This window comes from Ptychodera flava, chromosome 15 (assembly GCF_041260155.1).
Source record: "Ptychodera flava strain L36383 chromosome 15, AS_Pfla_20210202, whole genome shotgun sequence".
In the NCBI taxonomy this organism is placed as follows: domain Eukaryota; kingdom Metazoa; phylum Hemichordata; class Enteropneusta; family Ptychoderidae; genus Ptychodera; species Ptychodera flava.
The window spans coordinates 1,662,300-1,682,019 of NC_091942.1; the positions used below are offsets into that span (position 1 = coordinate 1,662,300).

The 19,720-nt window shown below is 37.0% G+C and overlaps 2 protein-coding genes across 5 annotated transcripts in view; one reads left to right on the forward strand and one right to left on the reverse strand.

Moving 5' to 3' along the window:
- The window catches only part of LOC139150828 (uncharacterized), a 35,410-nt gene extending 21,678 nt beyond the window's left edge, over positions 1–13,732 (reverse strand). For 2 of the 4 annotated variants that reach the window (XM_070723234.1, XM_070723233.1), the window contains exons 1-10: positions 13,376–13,519; positions 10,940–11,162; positions 9,922–10,068; positions 9,466–9,633; positions 8,476–9,001; positions 4,750–4,925; positions 2,829–2,940; positions 2,161–2,349; positions 1,648–1,715; positions 903–953 (exon numbers count right to left, since the gene is read on the reverse strand). In XM_070723234.1, the coding sequence (XP_070579335.1) occupies positions 903–953; positions 1,648–1,715; positions 2,161–2,349; positions 2,829–2,940; positions 4,750–4,925; positions 8,476–9,001; positions 9,466–9,633; positions 9,922–10,068; positions 10,940–11,080 (1,578 nt within the window). In that variant the 5' untranslated portion in view covers positions 11,081–11,162; positions 13,376–13,519. Of the gene's footprint in view, positions 1–902; positions 954–1,647; positions 1,716–2,160; positions 2,350–2,828; positions 2,941–4,749; positions 4,926–8,475; positions 9,002–9,465; positions 9,634–9,921; positions 10,069–10,939; positions 11,163–13,375 lie in introns of all 4 variants that reach the window. The other 2 variants (XM_070723236.1, XM_070723235.1) reach the window with 2 other exon arrangements.
- A 4-nt stretch (positions 13,733–13,736) lies between these two features.
- On the forward strand, positions 13,737–19,492 carry LOC139150829 (small ribosomal subunit protein uS8A). Its single transcript, XM_070723237.1, has 5 exons — positions 13,737–13,832; positions 14,499–14,636; positions 17,349–17,428; positions 18,269–18,354; positions 19,329–19,492. The coding sequence occupies exons 2-5, from the start codon at positions 14,504–14,506 to the stop codon at positions 19,420–19,422; spliced, it is 393 nt and encodes a 130-aa protein (XP_070579338.1). The 5' UTR covers positions 13,737–13,832; positions 14,499–14,503; the 3' UTR covers positions 19,423–19,492.
- Positions 19,493–19,720: the final 228 nt, after the last annotated feature.

Consider the following 19,720-nt stretch of genomic DNA (forward strand, 5'->3'; position numbering starts at 1 on the left):
GAAGAATACAACTCATCAGACATACATATACAGACATACTACTTCTACAATACATAGATATAAGTATAACAAATATGAAAGAATTTGTACAACAAACAGCTCAGAATTGTCTAAGGCGTTTCTCAAGGTCTGAGTTTTAAAGGCGGGTACTTGATATACTGTACACACATATTTTGTAGGTATCTTATTATATTTTTGTCATTACAGTGACATTTCTGTTAGTCTGTTAGTTGTAACACTATTTGTGAAAGGTGTGAGTCACACACAGGTCTGTGAAACGTACTGGTATTATGTCAATGTCAAATACTTGTACTTACAGTGTCAACAATATCGTGCAATACATACTGTATATTGACCATTACAGTACAACAAATGTCACACAACATTTAAGTTTTAGAATATCACTGCACATGTCATGCAATACTGTATAATGGAAGATTACGTAGTCACAGTATATAGCCGCTGCAATATATACTCAGGCTTTTATAAAAAAATGGTTTAATGTTTATTAGGGTATTTGTGTATCTGAAACTTACTCCTTCCAACTGGTGATGAACACAGGGCATGGGTATTGATGATATGGGAGGCAAGCAGGGATGACATAGCATGGATGTACCACGCAGGTAGGTAGGTAGGCAGGTAGGCAGAAATAAGAACAACACATTTAAATTACAAAAGGCATGCATTATAATAAGGGAGCATCTCAGTGGGGTAGTCCTTCATCAGTGCATTTGGGGATATAGGTAGACAGGGGAATTGTTGCTGGGTTGCAAACAGCATGCAGAGTGTCCATATCTGTGTGATCGGGATACTATGAAGGACTACAAATGTGGGGGAACAGCTATGCTGTGTGCTTGGTCATACTAAAATATACACAACCACGACACAATCAACCCGGTTACCTCTAGTAGTAATTGTTCATTCAGAGAACTACGTTTAGGTTGGAAAAGATCCTGATAGCAACAGCAGAGCAATGATGCAAAAGACAGGAAAAATGCATGAAAAATATGGGTGCATTAATGTTAGAGATGTACAAACTTTCAGCCTATACAAGCTATCTTTATTTGAATCATAAGTATCGGAACCATAGGCAATGGTGTATGGTTTCTTATAAAAGAGAATATGGCTGAACATCACCCATCATTCTGGAACATGCAAACAAGCAAATTCTACGTCAGGCACACATGCCTAAATCATTTCTTAGAGCAAAAGTTTTGAATCACAATTATGAAAACTGTTCAACCTATCTAACTTTCTACATCTGCTTTCAGATCACCAAATGGATATTGAAATAAAGCAAGAGAGCACTTCTCTGCCCTGGCTTTATCTTTACTCAAGAACACACATGCACTGTAGTTGAAGTTACTGTCTTCTGTCATTGATACATGTATGCCGGTACCTCCGTCAATACAAGTAAACAAAGTAGATTGGGTACCTATTGCCATGTATACTATCAGTTGAGTCAGAAAACAAATGTTCTCAGAAATTCTTCATTGATTTTTACAACTTGGAAATGATCTATACAGTCAGGCAGGTACTAATATGAAAAGTTATCAGTACTTGTTGGAATCAAATAATTGAGTAGTGTTGTATCTTGCAGGATAGGTAAATGAAAGAATTTTCAGGAGAATAATTTTTTCTACTTACATGAACATCAGGCAAATCACTACCCTTTCTTCTTTGTCTCCATGGTAATGTAGTACTGTAACCTTCCACTGAAAACAAACATACAAAATACACTTTAGAATAAGTCACAAAAATGGGCATACATCCATGTATGGATAAATGAGGCATGTAAGTCATGTCAAACTTAAGGAATATCAGGCTAAGTGATATACAGTTTTAGAGGCACTCTGTTTTGTGTGTGCCTCTCCTAAATCAAAACCCTCCAGAGAAATTTAAAGACTGGCCTCTAAAAATAAAAATGACAAAATTCCTTTCATCATTGCGTTGACATTTGTGTACATTATAATATAAGTCGACATAAATACTGTTCGCTGCAATGTATGTTACCAATATCATTGACAAATATGACCACTGATACTTAAGACACTGAATGAAACCAAAATCAATGACTGCCACACACAGTGAGTGAGTCATATCACTGTGGTTCCCAGGAACAGGGTAGTGAGAGACTTGAAGAGATTTACTGGAACTTACAAGACTGAGTGAAAGTTGATGGAATAGCCAGACCCATGGAATGATAGGAAAGTGGATCTACGGACAAAATGGCTTCCATGTTCTCTGTGAATTCAAACTGATGATGGTCTGACTTCCAGTATTTGCTGGCAGCATCTTCCAGTTCCTGCGGATCAAAGGTCTTCACACTACTTGATCTACTAGGCTCAGCTGGAAATATAAAGGAAATCATAAAGCATGAGAGAAACGTCAAAAATATCAAAACATATATTTCAAAATTTACAAAATCTAGTACATGCTAAACTGTATCTACATGCACAGATGATATAAAAAGCGTGATTAATTTATTATTAGTATACAAACAGTACTCATCCATTTACAATTTGCAAAATGAAGTGTAGAATGCATGTGCATTTCATAGCATTGGTTGACTTGAATAAAATATTAACTACAAAAAGCACAAACTAATTCACTACATACCGGAAGACTGTTTCTTTATGGAACTGACACATGCATCTCAGGAAGGGGCAGATGAAGCATTATTTCTGACAGAAATCATAGTATACTGTCCACAAGCTATTCTTTTTATTACACATAATTTAGGGAGAAGAATGAGAAACTGAACTTGTGTTCTGACAAAACTGATGAAAATGTTGACAAAAGTAACAGCTACTGTTCCTGTAACTTACCTGTACTATCTTTGGGTGATATGACAGCCACTTGTCGTGATGCTCTTTCTGATGGAAATGTATCACCTGGTGTTTCTGTGATAAACACTCCCTCACCATCTTTATCTTTTGCCTGTAAGAGTTGAAGGTTATTAAACATATCAGTTCTCAATATAGCATTGCACACATTCATTGATATGGCAAACACTGAGTCTCTGAGTCTCACTGTGGTCTGGACAAAGCAAATTAAGGTGCACTATAAATAAGGAATGAACAAAACCAAGCAACCATATACCGTGAGATTTTGATCAGTTCACTCCATACATGCAGAAGCAATAGAGAGTGCACTGTGCATATATGGAGTGAACTGGTCAAAACTGAGTGGTATACCTGTTGCTGGGATGGTTTATTGCTATTTTATGATAAAAGTATGAAAAAGGAAATTTTCTCTAGATAAGAGCTCACATATGTCACAATTGTGCTACTGGTATATCACAAATGTAGTAGTTATTTTCATGTCTCAACCAATCAGATCATTTTATTTGTGCTATCAACAAACTACGTATGTTATGAAAATGTTTAAACATTACTGCTTCTTCATATGTGATGCCTTCTTTCTTTGACAAGACGCTAACTTTTGCCATTATTTCATTTCCTGTCTGACCAAATATAAACAATGTTGATAAACAACTATTTTCAGCAAAGAGGTTTTTGTTGGTCATCTAACTGCTAAATCAAGTGAGTGCTAATCTCATCGTTGGAGGTCTGTGACCACAAAATTTCAGGACATTCAGTCGGTCATTCCAGTGGCCTGATTTATCTATTTATTTATTTGTTGCAACTCTTTTCAAGTAGGGGCTCAATGCAAACAATAGGAGCAGCAAATTACACTGGGCACTGGAAATGCAAATAAAAAGTTACAGAAGAGCTAGCTGAAACAATCTAACAAAGACAACAAGCCATTAATATCAACCAAACCACATTGTTAGTGACTAAGCAGAAAAGGAAATGTTAGTTAAATTAAAAATTTCTTCTTAAGTACTATCTACTACATCTGTTAAGAAACGTCTGAAAAAGTTGTCAATTTCTTTGTACAGATCTTTCATGTAATTCTTTGTAGAATCACCCAGGAAAAAACATATCAACTCCTTTCTTTCTCTGAAATCCTTGAGTAAGTTAAATTCGCTATTATTCAACAACATTTCTTCAGTATCAGTCGTTCATTCTTATCTTTCTGTTGTGAACTGATCTACTTTGAAAAGAAAATGTTCTAATGTCATCTTCTTTTCCACAGCAAGGACATGTGCAATCATCTTCATTGTTTTCCCACCTTCTCTTTTCATATTTCAGACCAAGAGTATATGATCTTGCTTTAAACTTTAATTGAGCACCCTTGAAATCATTAATAGATTTTAGATAATCTTCACATTTTAGCTTGTTTTTAAATCTTTGATAGTGAGCTGGGGTAGATTTTTTGGTTTTATTTTCTCTCCTTTCATTTTCATCATTTTCATATTTTGATTAGTGAGCTGTTTAATGCTCGTTATATTTAAATTTGTCATTATGCCATTGGCAGATTTTGTCCAGTTCCAACACAACTTTTTTAGGTTGTATTCGGCTCTCATCAATTAACTTCAGGTGATTAAAGGCAAGTTTTGTCCACCTTGAATTATCCATGTCACAGAGTCTCTTACAATATTTAAGTGTTATGGTATTAAGTCTACTTCTCATAGTATTCCAACCAAGGTCACCAAAAATACTTGATGGATCAGTAAAGAGGTGATGTACTAGTTTCTTGAAAAGAGTGTATGCAGGACAAGCAAATCGGCCCGCAGAAAGACCAGATCTCAATTGATATTGTTCTGTGGACCACTTCATACCACACCAAGATGCATTCCCCAGTAGATATAGAATCATCAATGACCAATGGGTGATAGCTTACCTTATCATCACCTTCAACGGTTTCTTCATCACTTTCAATGGGCTCAGAGTATTCTCCATCTGAAGTGGTTACAGAGCGTGCTGGATACACTGATGCCTCGGTGTAACCCCTTTTATATCCTGGGTGCTTGCTGCCCTCTGGTGATGAGTATACATTCACACGACTGGGTCTGCTGTCTGAAGGATCAAGGGTATAGAAAATTGCTACTGCCAATGAAGCTTGGGTCAAAACCTGTCACTCTTTTCTTTGAATTTTTTGTTTCAGAAGTTATCAAAAAGATCCGTTGCATATCAATTGAGGAGGTATTATTTTTGATTGTATAATGGTACAAATCATTTTTTATGTTTGATGAGAGGGCTTTCATGTTTGTACAATACAAACTGGATCAAAAAGGATCAAACTGGATCAAACTTGATCAAACTGGATCACATCAGACCAAACCGGATCAAACAGGATAAAACCAGATTAAACTGGATCAAACCAGATTTAACTGGATTAAACCGGATCAAACTGGATCAAACCAGATCAAAACCGGATTACACCAGATCAAACTTGATCAAACTAGATGAAACTGGATCAAATCGGATAAAACTAGATCAAACTGGCTCAAACAGGATCTAACCGGATCAAACTGAATAAAACCAGATCAAACTGGATCAAAATGGATGAAACCGGATACAACTGGACCAAACTGGATCAAACCAGATTAAACCAGATTAAACCAGATCAAACCGAACTAAACCAGATTAAAAAGGAAAAACTTGCTCGACTGGATCAAACCGGATAAAACCTGATCAAACTGGATCAAACTGGATCACTCTGGATAAAACTGGATCAAACCAGATTAAACCGGATAAAACCTGACTTAGCTGGATTAAACCAGATCAAACTGGGTGAAACCAAACTGGATCAAACCCGACTACACCTGATGAAACCGGACTGAACTGGATTAAACTGGATCAAAAGAGATAAACCGGATCAAACTGGACTAAACCAGATCAAAACCAGATAACACCGGATCAATATCGATGAAATTGGATGAAACTGGATCAAACCGGAAAAAAGCAGATCAAAACGGATCAAACTGGATCAAACTGTATTAAACCAGATCGAACCAGATCGAACCTAATCAAACCCGATCAAACCGAATCAAACCAGATCAAACTGGATCAAACCAGATAAAACTGGATTACACTGGATCAAACTGGATCAAACCAGATAAAACCAGGTCAAACTGGATCAAACCAGATTAAACAAATAAACCTGACTTAGCCGGATTAGACAGGATCAAACTGGATAAAACCAGATCACACTTGATCAAACCAGACTAAACCTTATCAACCGGACTAAACTGGATTAAACTGGATCAAAAGGGATAAAACCGGAACAAACTAGACAAAACCAGATCAAAACCAGATAACACCAGATCAATATATTGATGAAATTGGATGAAAATGGATCAGATCAGAAAAAAACAGATCACACCGGATCAAACTGGATCAAACTGTATCAAATCAAATCGAACCAGATCAAACCTAATCAAACAGGATCAAACAAGATCAAAACCGGATTACACTGTATCAAACCAGATTAAACCAGATCAAACCAGACTAAACAGATTGAACTAGATGAAATTTGATCAAACTGAATCAAACTGGATCACACCATATAAAACAGATTACACTAGATCAAACTGGATCAAACTGTGGTTCAAACCTGATCAAACTGGATCAAACCAGATTCAGCCAGATCAAACCAGATCAAACTGAATCAAACTGGACTAAACTGGATCAAACTGGCTAAAACAGGATCAATACTGGATCAAACTGGACTAAACCAGATCAAACTGGATCAAACTAGATCAAACTGGATCAAACCAAATCAAACTGGATCAAACTGGATTAAACCGGATAAAACCAGAATAAAAACCGGATTGTTCCGGATGAAACTGGTTCAAACTGGATAAAACTGGACTAAAGAAGATCAAACTGGATCAAACTGGATCAAACTGGATTCAACCAGATCAAACCAGATCAAACTGAATCAAACAGGATCAAAACCAGATCAAACGGGATCAAACTGGCCCAAACAGGATCAAAACTGGATCAAACCCCTGTCTAGTGCAGTGAGGAGATCGTTAACAATAACCAGCTCGAACCGGATCAAACAGGAACAAACCTGATCAAACTGGACTTAACCAGATAAAACTGGGCTTAACCAGATTAAACTGGATTAAAGTAGATCAAACTGAATCAAACCAGATAAAACTGGATCACACTGGCTCAAACAAGATCAAACAGGATCAAACTGGATTAAACCCGATAAAATGAGATAAAACTAGATCAAACCAGATTAAACCAGAAAAAACCTGACTAAACTGGATTAAACCAGATCAAACTGGATCAATCCTGATCAAATTGGATCAAACCAGATTAAACCAGATCAAAAGGGATCAAACCAGATTAGAGTGGATCAAACCAGGCTAAACAAGATTCAACTGGATCAAACCAGATCAAACTGGATCAAACCAGATCAAACTGGATCAAACCAGATCAAACAAGATCAAACTGGATCAAACCAAATCAAACTGGATCAAACCGGATTAAACCGGATGAAACCGGAATAAAACCGGATTGCACTAAAGAAGATCAAGGAGATCAAAGTGGATCAAACCTGATCAAACTGGATCAAACCAGATCAAACAAGATCAAACTGGATCAAACAAAATCAAACTGGATCAAACCGGATTAAACCGGATGAAACCGGAATAAAACCGGATTGAACTAAAGAAGATCAAGAAGATCAAAGTGGATCAAACCTGATCAAACTGGATCAAACCAGATTAAACCAGATAATAAGTGGACTAAACCGGATTACATCGGATCAAACTGGTTCAAACCAGATCAAACTGGAACTGGATCAAACTGATCAAACCGTATTTAACTGGATCAAACTGGATCAAACCGGATAAAACTTGATCAAACTGGGTCAAACTTGATCAAACTGGATCACACTTGAATGAATGGCATTAAACCAGAACAAACTGGATTATACTGGATCAAACTTGATGAAACCGGATCAAACCGGATCAAACTAGATCAAGCCAGATCAAACAGGATCAAACTGTATCAAACTAGATCAAACCAGATTAAACCAGATAAAACCGGATATAACCGGATCAAACTGGATCAAACCGGATCAAAGTGGAACAAACCCGATCAAAGTGGAACAAACCAGATTAAACCAGATGAAACTGGATCAAACCAGATTAAACCAGATCAAAGTGGAACAAACCAGATTAAACCAGGATCAAAGTAACTGGATCAAACCAGATTAAACGGGATCAAGCTTGATCAATCATCTGGTTAATATAAAATTTTGGTCCAATATTACTGGTATACTTAGGATCTTGATATAGCATCAGGAGGATATTTGAAATGTGTGTCTATTTTTTGTACCAATGAAAACCAAGAAAAGCTCTGTGATTTTACTCAAACTGACATATGATTTGATGACATAATACAGATTTAAATTTGTTGTCTCACAAACCTATAACAAAGGTTGTATGAAAAATACATAACTATGACCTTTAAGTTCTTGAGCCTAAAAGTTACCTTGCGTAGTGCGTACTCAGTTAAAAGCTACAGAACTCAAATTAAACATGTACATTATCCAGGTACAGAAATAATTTTGATTTGGATCTACAAAGTTAAACTGTTGTCTTACCTTCACTTTTGGCATCTTCTTCTCTGCCATCGCCATCTCCTCTAGACTGTGGTCTCTTCAGAATAGACTTTGGCATTATTGGTCTCTCTTCTTCATCCTCTGTGGACAGACCGGGACTGACAGCTGGGGCATCACCGGCTCCAATCTCCCTCCTTTTCTTCATTCTCTTCCTTCTCCTCTTTGTTTCCTCCTGTGGTTTACTTTCTACCGGAACCACATCAGGAATGGTTGCAGAAATCTCTGGAGTCTGTGGATGTGAGACCCTGTCAAATTGTTCAATTTCTGATTTGGCTGTTTTACTGGATGCCCGACTAAGAGTCAGATCTTGCTGCGTGATATCCTCATCGGCAAAATCATCGGCGTTGTCAATGTTCTTGACAAACTGTATTGAAGAAGTGGATCTCTGGGACTGATCAAGCTGATTATTCATCAGTTCCTGTTCACTTCCTGTTTGAGTATCACTCTGTAATTGTTGACTGCCTGAGTAGTAGTAAGACTCTGTTTCATCAGACAAGGTCACTCTGGACTGCAAAGAAAAAATTACAAATGAATGAAAGTGGGATAAGACGGCCAAATGGTCTAGTCACAGATTGCCAGTATTCTAACATCTTCCTAATTCATTGTAATGAATGCACCTGAACATTTAAAGGGAGCATATGTTAACTTTATGCCTGCACACAGATATGTCTCTTATTTTGGTACCATTGTTTTGGATCATATTTATATACATGAGTTCAGATCTTCTTAAATACTGTGGAACTAGAGATCAGATACTTCCTTTCATATAGGCCATTAGCACTCAAAGGGCAGTGTTAATTCTGTTAATAAATCATACAACACTGTACTATTATCAATGCCTTCGAAAGAATTTTTCCAATCATCTCTTCAATGGTAGGGTAGCTACAATGTCGTGATTTTGGTTGGTCATTTACTACAGTACAAGTACCATCGTAAAATATATAGATATATATATTTTTGTTTCACATTTACCTCTGATAGTCTTGGTCCATTCCTTTTATGCTTTGTGAGTAGGTTTTCAACTCTGTCTTCAAGCCATACAAGTCTTTTCCTAGTAGCTGCTTGGTCACCTTCACCTCGTTGTGCTCGGTCAAATTCAAGTCTGGCATAGGCCAGCTCTCTATTCAGCTTACCTATCACCTGTTGGGGGATACATAAAGTAGCTTACTAGTAACTCTTGACATGAAACATTGGCAGATTTTCAAGCTTGAACAGGAATTTTAATTTCTAAACCCCACCATGAAAATCTCAAAATTAAACTTGGGAGAACATACAGTTTTTATATTTATTTATTGTGTTATATTTTTATGATGAAAATATGTAAATATTTCGATGATACAAATTTTACATGAATGAGGCCAGATTAACTATGCCAAACAATTTACAGAAAAATATTGGATTTTGATTTAAAGTACAAAAGTATTTTACCTGTAAAACCAAGACCATTTCTTCACATTTTAACTTAAGATCTTCAACTTGTGTTTTGTAGAAGTCAAAATCTTCCTTTGATCTTGCATCTGCTAGTTTTTGCATAGATTTTTCCAGAGTGTCCTGTAAATCTCGCACTGCTACCAACTGTAACAAAAATTGTCACAAGTCAACTTTATGGAGTGTAGACTACGTGACATTATAAAAAGGGTACTAAAAGCATCAAAAGGAACTACACCATTTTGATAGGCGCTCTTTCAACTCACAGCTCATCATTAATTTAAACCTAGATTCAAGAGGACTACTTGGGAACCACAGTGTTGCTTGACACCTTCAAGCACACATCAATGAGGTTTGATGAAGTATAGAATCAATGATTCAATACTTGAAGTCCTATTCTCTCTTGAATAATCATAGTTGAAATTATTTCAACTGTGTTATGCAAAATATATACATCACAATGGAAAAGATTAGCAAATGGATACTGATGTCAGTTTTTTCTCCGCTTTTCCCACTGTATCGATGGGTCTTTACTTTCATTGGTAATTTGTACGCAGTATATATTCTATGGTGGTCAGCTTCAGTAGTTTTTTCACACTCACAGTCAGATCAGGGAACCAAGTAAATTTGGAAAAATTGCGAAAGAAGATGTGAATGTGGCACTTCACCTGTCTGTTTCATACACACATCTTCAGTTCTAGAAAGCTCATGGGTCAGTCATTCCATCGCAGAAGAAAAATTGCCACCAACTCAAGTAGGTCCTCATTTGAATACTTTTTGTCATACACAGAATTCTCAAGGAATCTCAGTTGTATTATTATGTTTGATGTACATGTATTGCAGTTCAATATGCTGAATGGCACTTCTACATTGGCTAAGTGTAAATCTATCACGACAATGGCAATGTGCAGAAGTGAAGATATGTGTAATGTAAAGACAATAGGTTTTGAGAAGTTTAAATTAATTTCTCCTGTTCTTTGCAGAAAGACAAATTACCCCAGAATGCCGTATTGTATACCTGATCATCAAGTAACACTTCAGATCTCCTGATGAGTTGTCTTTTCTTAGGTAAGGATATTCCACTGGCTACAGACTGTGGTCTTCCAACAAATGTCTTGCCTCTCTTCTTGCCAGCTTTAACGTCAGCTAAAGTTGCCATTTTGGTCAGGATTTCTTATCAATGACAGCTTCAGCACATTACAAGATTCTAACTTTCAGGAGATGCTAAGTCAGGGCAGATTCTTCAAGAAAAACAGAAACAAAGTAATAGTAGCTTGGCCAGGGCCTGAGTCAACTATCTCAGCCAGTAGGGAAGGTCAGCCAGGATATGATTGCATTCACTTTCTTGTGAAATACAAAATACTTTATCAGCATGTACTTTACACACATACCTGTCTGAGGTTTAGTTTTCATTTTGTGGTTAGGTAATATTCAGTATGGAGGTAGTAGTGAGATGCATTTAGAGTCTTTTGAGAACAGCGCGTAGCACTCCACCCTGAAAACAGCGCGGACATTGTCATTATGTAGTTAGGATTGTGTGTACATATAATCAAGGAAAGTGACATATATTCCGCTAATACATGACATTGAGACCAATTTCACATGATAACTTTGTCACAAACATAAAATAGCGTTGATCGCGATTTCAGGTTTGTTACTAAATATAGCTTCACGCATGTGACATCGGACAATGCTGCCTGAAAGTTGGCCAAATTTTGTTGTTGTATACGCAGCTATTGTTGCAGCTTGTAGTCTCAGCCACAAATTCAAATGAATTAGTGTGATTTTAATTAGTAGCCATTATAACACTAGCAGGTTTTACTTTCGTCATTTATGCGGAGAGTGCAAATATTTATTTGTGCATATAAATCAGAGAAAAGATGAAGTCATTTGCAACCAGCTCTGTTTAAATAGTATAGAAATAACGGGCGATGCGCTGACCATTAACATTTATTTATGTGCAAGGGCAAGAGGAAAGCCAAAAATTAACGGGCAAGGCTTGCCGAGCCCGTTAATTTGGCTTTCCTCGCGCCCCATAAATAAATGTTAATGGTCAGCACAGAGTCTGTTATTCAATTATATTATCAATGAACCCCGACACACCATCAAAATTTACGAAAATTTCCCGTGTGAACGAAAATGAGGCCCCAGAACCTGTCAGTGAGTAGTGCCCGCGCTGCAAAAATTTTGCAAATCTGGAGATTTTTTGAAAAAAACGTCTAAACATGGCCAACAAATGCTCCACTTTATTTTGTGGTTGATTATGATCTTTGTACAAATCACAATTTTCGTTTTAGCTGTAAAGTTACTATGTTAACGATATTATTCATATTCATGGGCATGAAAACAAACCATTACTATGTATTTGTGGGCAGTCAAGTGGTTCAGCTCGACCAATTAAAACGCAATAGACAGGGCATGGTAATATAATATATAATATTTCTGATCGGTTGGGCACTCCTACTAGCTGAGGCCAAAACCACCCAACTTCAAAAAACCTAGCAAACCAAATTTCAAAAGCAATTTCAGCACTTTTTTTTTCCATTAAAAAAATTACGTACATGTAGGAACATTTGCTGATGTAACATTTAGTGATTAATAGCCTGACCTTGCTAGATTTTGCAGCCGAGATTGCTATCTATACTAATGACATTTTTGGATTGTATATATTATGTCAATCTACATACTTCTAAATGAAAAAGCTGGCTTTTTACAAGATCTGTGCGCTATAACTTCTTGTCATATGGTTGCTGTGGTTCCGTAGCCCTGCCACTCCCTGGCTGGTTGTGTGGGGGAGTGGCACTCCCCCACACAACCAGCCACGGAATGGCAGGGCTACAGAACCGCAGCAAGTCGTATGGCTTTTTCCATGCTTGTGGTATGGTATTTAAGCTGCCCTGGTACACTTGCAGATATTAGCTCTAAAGTACCCAAAACACATGAGGTCTACCTAAGATATTAGTACTTGAATGCACACACACACAGACATACATACATACCGGTATACACATACATACATATGACACGCATACATACATACAGTGTACATACATACATACATACATAGATACATACATACATACATACATAGTAGATACATGCATACATACATACATACATATATATACATACAACATACCACAGTCCCTCCACAAAAGGGGACTGTGAACATATACATACATACATACATACATACATACATACAGGCAGACAGACAGACACTGAGATAGACAGATATGTACACATACATACATATGATGCACATACATACAAACTAAACAAATGACAGCACAGTAATCGTAAATTAGCTACCACGCGGGGCTATACACTATCAGTCTATCTCCACACACAAGCAGACATGACAGAGACCTATCGACTTCCAACTTTCAAACCAGCAGTCAGCACTCGCATCACTGCAAAATATTACCTCTCCTTAAAAAGAGTAATGCCTTACAGTTAATGAGTAAACTGGCTGTTATTTCTGCGACTTGTTCGGTCCTTAACGCGTCGACTTCATGGCAACAGCACGCACATTTCAAAAGCCCGCACGGGATACAGGGAACCAGCTCGAATTCCCTTCACCGAGCTTCAGTCTGACCTACTTTGATCCAAAATGGCTGCCTCCTCTACGAAGTTGCTAATAGCAACGACGCTTGAAACGATTTTTCCCTTTCTATTTAGCAAACATGAGAACTTTTACGGATTGTCTCTTGATAAAATATGTATTTGCCATTATTATCACACGATGAAAAATAAAAAATCCCTATATTTCGTTTTCCTATAGCAATATCATCGGAAACTCTGTAGCTCTCGCGCGTACACTTCTCGTGTTTCGCGGGATGTTGATCAACTCATACTTACCCAGCATCCCTTGCTCCAAATAAGCAGCCTTTTCCGACATCTTGGATTCGGTAAGGCATTTCAACAGTGCAATGAAAGACAAATCGTTGAACATCTACTCGTCAAGAGCAAATGCTTACAATAAATTGGCAAAGAGTGATCGCCAGTTAATTTTGGAACTCAAATATATGACTATTTTTCGAAAGGAATGTCAATGTATAGACTGAAAGACAATGTTATGGTGCTGTTACATAGTCAGCCATATGAGAGTTAGGAGCCCTGTTTTCGCAGTGAACTCAAGTTGTAGGGTTCTCATGCAAACGTATATTGTCGACCACTACTCCGTAATCACTACATATTCAACATACCCAGATTCGTATCGACATCGACTCATTATGTACCATTCATTTCCGAACCACTAATGTAAACCCCGGGCATCGTATAGCAGAAGAGTGAATGTTATACCGTATCCTACATGTCGTAACTTCTGCATTGAACGAGAATGAATGAATTTTTGTGTCACGGTGATCACCAAGTACTGAAACAAATAAAGCAAATTATTCAAAGTTCACTGAATACCTTCGTTCTTCGAAATGCAAAGACAAATATTGTTCCCGTTTACACTTCCCATGATCACCTCCGTGATCTGACAGACGTCCACGGGCAGCTGCAGGAACCGGCAACATCATAGTTATATGTGCAATGGGAAGTCAATCTACTTTTTATGTCTTTTCTAGCCACCATGGTGCGTATGAACGTTCTGGCAGATGCTCTCAGAGCTATCAATAATGCTGAAAAGAGAGGCAAACGACAGGTTCTCATCAGACCTTGTTCAAAGGTTATTGTCAAGTTCCTTATCGTAATGATGAAACATGGTAAGTTGCCATTATTCATGATAGGATGTTCCTAAGTCCAGAGATTTGTATGAATCTGTGGACTTTATGGAAGGTGACAAGATTTTATGGTAGAAACCAGCACTGGGTCCATTGGTGGTGCTTGAGAAGCCCTGTGCTATAGTTTGAACCATGTATGGCTTCTCACACCATCACCAAGGATCAATCCATAGACAACTGGATGAGCAGGCAGTATTTTGACGTGCATGTTTTTTGAGAACACAAGCAGTCCAGCCAAAATGTTTGTTGTTATGGCAAGAAATGAAAATCTTCCAAAATTGCAACTGAGATAATATCCTTTGAAGGTCAGATTTTTATGCAAATGTGCTAAACAACCTAAGTTACCTTCAAACAACCCACACTCATCTGTGTACTTGTTTGATTTTAGCGAATCGTTTTATGAAAAGAACCTGTCCTAAACAGCAGTGCTTGTCCATTTTCTGTGCATGGATCCATGGCAATGGTGAGAAGCACTGCAATCGGGTCCATCCATGAAACACAGCTTCTCACACCCTACTGTGCAGATATAGATTTTGAAATTTGAAATTTAAATCATCTATGCAAGATTTAAATTTACAGCAAAATATTTTTTTCCTAACGTTTTCATTTCACACTTGAGATTTCTATTGTAGCTACAAAAGTGGCATGACATTCAGCATTGCATAGAGGCTGTGTCAATGTTAAAGGTTTCGGTGTCAGGTAAAAATGATGGTAGGATTTCCCTTTGCCTTCAGAAACTGGCTGATTCTATCTCTTTCTGCTCTCAAGTAGCTGATCATGATAAACACTTTCCAATCACCCAATTACTCTCTTGGGTGTTACTACTAGATTTATGATGTATCTCTGATTGCCCATTGTAATTATTTATATAATATCTATTGGTTTCTGTTCATTTACTGTTTCTGTTGCGTGCTCGTCAAAATACGTGATCAAACTTTCGTATGTGTTCACATTGACTGTCATGATTTACGGAGACGTCGCGATCAAACGTCAGGGCCAGTACGGTTATCGAAAGCGTTCAGAGGCGAATGTCGTTCTTATTGTACCTCAAACTTATTTTATTTAGTTCTTGAATTGAATTTATTTTCTCAGAAGTTCAGGTAGTGCGTTTTGTGGTGAAATTTTTCATCGTTTGCCAATCACAGGGTAGCTAATAACGTAGCTGAATACAGGCTCTGATTTGAATTGCCTTGTAAGATGGCAGCTTGTTCATGACATCAATCAAATTAGTTGTTTGTGTTTACTTGCAATGCCAAAATCTTTCAAACATATCCTCTCTAACTTTAATGGCAACATTCATTCCAGAACAACAACAATTGAATTATATCTCACAGCAATCAGAATCCAAATAAAAAAATAAAAACAAAGATTTTTCCTGGTTACATGGTTTCACCTTTCGATGCAGAAAGAAATACATAAACAAACAAACAAACAAATAAATAAATAAATAAAACGACAAATGAATAAAAGATGTTGTTTACGAAATTCAATAATGTTGCTGATTAAAATTGTCTTGAGCTGTATTTCACTTGTGTTATACATGTATGCTTTTGTGTAGCTGTGTTGAAGGGTATGTGGTATTTGTATTATTGACAAATATCAACAATTGTTTGTTTGTTTATTATTTACATTTGATAAGTTCCGCTGCTGAAAATTTTCACCAAAATATGTGTCTTTTATGACATTTAAAATGTGTAAAAGTTTGCAGGTTTTTGGACGATAAGATCTATTTTTAGAGTCTTTTATTCATTTTCAATACATTTTGAACCAAAAATGTGCATTTTAAGCCCATTTTCCCACCCCCATTTGCTAAACCAAACATGGTAAGACTTCTCGAAGCTTCTCCATTTCCTGATCTTTGAAATTCATAGTGGTTTGGCTGGGCTTCCAATCACAGGAAACACACTGTACCTGTCTAAAAGAAGTATAACATGTCAAGTTTATTGGTTCAAAAAGTTCTTGGCATGGGAGGCTATATTGCATGAAAGTCTATGGCGTCTTAAGGGTTAAATAAGGTACATCATGCTTTGTGGTATATACTGATAACAGAAGTGCACTGTTACTATAGAAATAATGAACGACACACTGACCATTAACGTTTATTTATGGGCAAGGGCAAGAGGAAAGCCACAAATTAATGGGCGAGGCTTGCCGTGCCCATTAATTTTGACTTTCTTGGAGCTTGCGCCCATAAATAAATGTTAATGGTCAGCGCTTAGTCTGTTATTTCCATTATATTATCAATGAACCCCCAAAACTGTCAAAATTTACAAAAATTTTCCATGCGAACGACAACGGGGCCCCAGAACATGTCTGTGAGAAGTGCGCGCTGTAAAAATTTGCAAATCTGGAGATTTTTTGGAAAAGAGTTTCTAAACTTGGTCCACAAGTGCTCCGTTTTATTTTGTTATTGATTATGTCTTTGTACAAATCACAATTTTCGTTTAAGCTGTAAAGTTACTATGTTTACGATATTATTCATATTCACGGGCATGTAACCAAACCATTACTGTGTATTTACGGGCAATCACGTGGTGCAACTCGACCAATTAAAATGCGATGGACAGGGCATGGTAATATAATTTAGCTTATAGCCCAAAACAGTATTTGAGGGTGCAATTGGTAATCTATTCTAATAATGTTATATCATTCCATTCAGGCCCTTGTTGTAACCATATCACAATGTCTTTGCAGGTTACATTGGTGAATTTGAAATAATTGATGATCACAGAGCCGGCAAAATAGTTGTCAATCTCACAGGGAGACTAAACAAAGTAAGTGTTTTGAATGATTGACAGTCAATATGTGTATGTCATGTATAGGATAAAGCCCGAGTATGAGGGTTTTATCCGACTTAAAAACTATCGCCCCTAACTGATATATTTTCGTTTTCAATGTATTTACGTCAACCGTCCCCTTTGTCAATGTAACATGTTTAGGATATGAATTAAAACTTTTATTTGTGAAATAGCCTTCCAATGTAATGGAACATCCTATAAATGCCCTAGGGCACATTATATAAATGCCCTAGGGCACAGCAGATTTTGTGTTGCAGCTGGTTTCCGCTGTATTACCAAATTTGAATATTAAAACGTATCAGATGTCTACAGAATATGACATGTTCACTTTTGATTGCACAGTACTTTACTACGGCGCTGTCATTCGTTTCTGGAATTTGGTGACCAGGGCTTTACGTGTAAATAAAACACCCTGAATTGAGCACTCTGATTGGTCAATCAACAGTGGATAGTTTTTAATTTCACTTTAAGCTCATTTAATAAAATTCTTTGTTTGCCAATTTTAAGTGGGTAGTTTTTTATGCAAAACTATGAAAAACAAACAGTGTTTTAGGGTATTACCAATCAAAAATAGCTATGAAATACAATAGAAAAATGTGTGTGTATGTGTTTTATGTGTGTGTTTGTTTTTCATACCGAGTGGAAGGTAGGTGTAAGGAAAATTTGAGGATGGCCTACCGAATTTTAAAAAGTGCCTCATGGAAAAATTAACACCAAAGGGGATGCTGACCTGGGAAAGGTGAAGTGTTTGATGTAATGTAACAATATGCATCACAGAATAACGGTAGTCACGTTATCTTTGTTCTTGCATTGCAGTGTGGCGTAATCAGTCCAAGGTTTGATGTGCCAGTCAGAGATCTGGAAAAATGGCAGACAAATCTTTTGCCCTCAAGACAGTTTGGGTATGTTTGATTTTCTGTTGCTCTGTCGCAGTGTGCTTTTAGAAAATCACATCTAATTATTGCATGCCTTGTAAAGTCTGTTGGTCTGTGCAGGGCTCCCTGCTAAATTTTCCAAGTATATTTTGCTGTAATTCATACTTTAGGTAATATTTTCTTTATTCAAAACCTTGTTAAAGTTTGTTGACTTTTGCATATGGACTTTTTTGGCTTCATTTCATTTGAATTTTGTGCACAAAGTTTTGCTTCTTTCTCTCTCATGTATCTTTCTGCTGATGTGTAAACTTACTTGACAAAAAAACTTATGATCAAACACTTAATATTTTGGTTGCCTTGATTGCTTGCTCTGCAGAACCACTGCTTAGCAGCATGGCCACAAACCTGTCTATCATATTCAAAATGCAATAAACGTAAAGACATTGGTAATTACAAGTGAAATTTAAAGGATGACTCTTTGAAGTGTTCATGAAAATCAATAGCTATTTTGATTGAATCAGTAAATCAGTCATATTTAAAGGCCAGGGACTTGATCCCCGGGATCAAGTTTGTTTTAATCTATAAGAGGATTATGGAGTGCCATACATAGCCTTTTGTTTTTAATTGAAATTGTAATCTAATAAGAAGATTTCCATGCCAGACAATCTGATCCCGGCACAGGCCTTTAACAACTAGAATCACATCTGCAAAAGTAAAATCTCAACTGTATAGCTTTGTTGACAATATATGCCAGTGAAAATCATAGGAAACCTTGTCTTGCTTGGCTGTTCCACAACTTCATCGAACAAGTGCAGTGTATGATAAGACCCCAAAGGTATTGTTCACACTTGCCTTCCATCAGTTTTTCATATGGTATGCATCATTTCACTTAGAAAGCACATAATTCACTCACTTGAATGCCTGATTTTGTATTCTGTAATGATTATTACTGTACATGCAGTTGTCAATAATTCCAAAATGTGTTTCATTCCCCTTTGCAGGTATGTAGTTTTAACAACGTCCGGTGGCATTATGGATCATGAAGAAGCCAGACGGAAACACATGGGAGGAAAGATCCTTGGCTTCTTTTTCTGAGGAAAGAAAGATTTGGAATGTAATGTTATCAGAGTTGTATAAAAAAAGCCATTAAAAAGAGAGCAAGGGACTTCGATGATTTCTGGATTTTTTTATTGCACGATGTGCGTATGAGTTATGCATGTTATGATGTTAGAGTGGGTGTCTGTGATGGAGTGTTTCTTTGACTTCCAATAGTGTAAATCTGTATGTCTTATTCAAACGCACATACCAACATGCTGCCAAAATGAAGCATTTCGACAACGTAATTGCAGTTAGGGACCGTCTCAGATTGTCGCAGAAGTTCAAGAAACGAAAT

Coding starts and splice junctions, on each gene's coding strand:
- LOC139150829 (XM_070723237.1), top strand. CDS start 14,504: ATGGTGCGTATGAACGTTCTGGCAGATGCTCTCAGAGCTATCAATAAT. Junction 14,637..17,348: donor TATCGTAATGATGAAACATG/GTAAGTTGCCAT, acceptor ATGTCTTTGCAG/GTTACATTGGTGAATTTGAA. Junction 17,429..18,268: donor TCACAGGGAGACTAAACAAA/GTAAGTGTTTTG, acceptor CTTGCATTGCAG/TGTGGCGTAATCAGTCCAAG.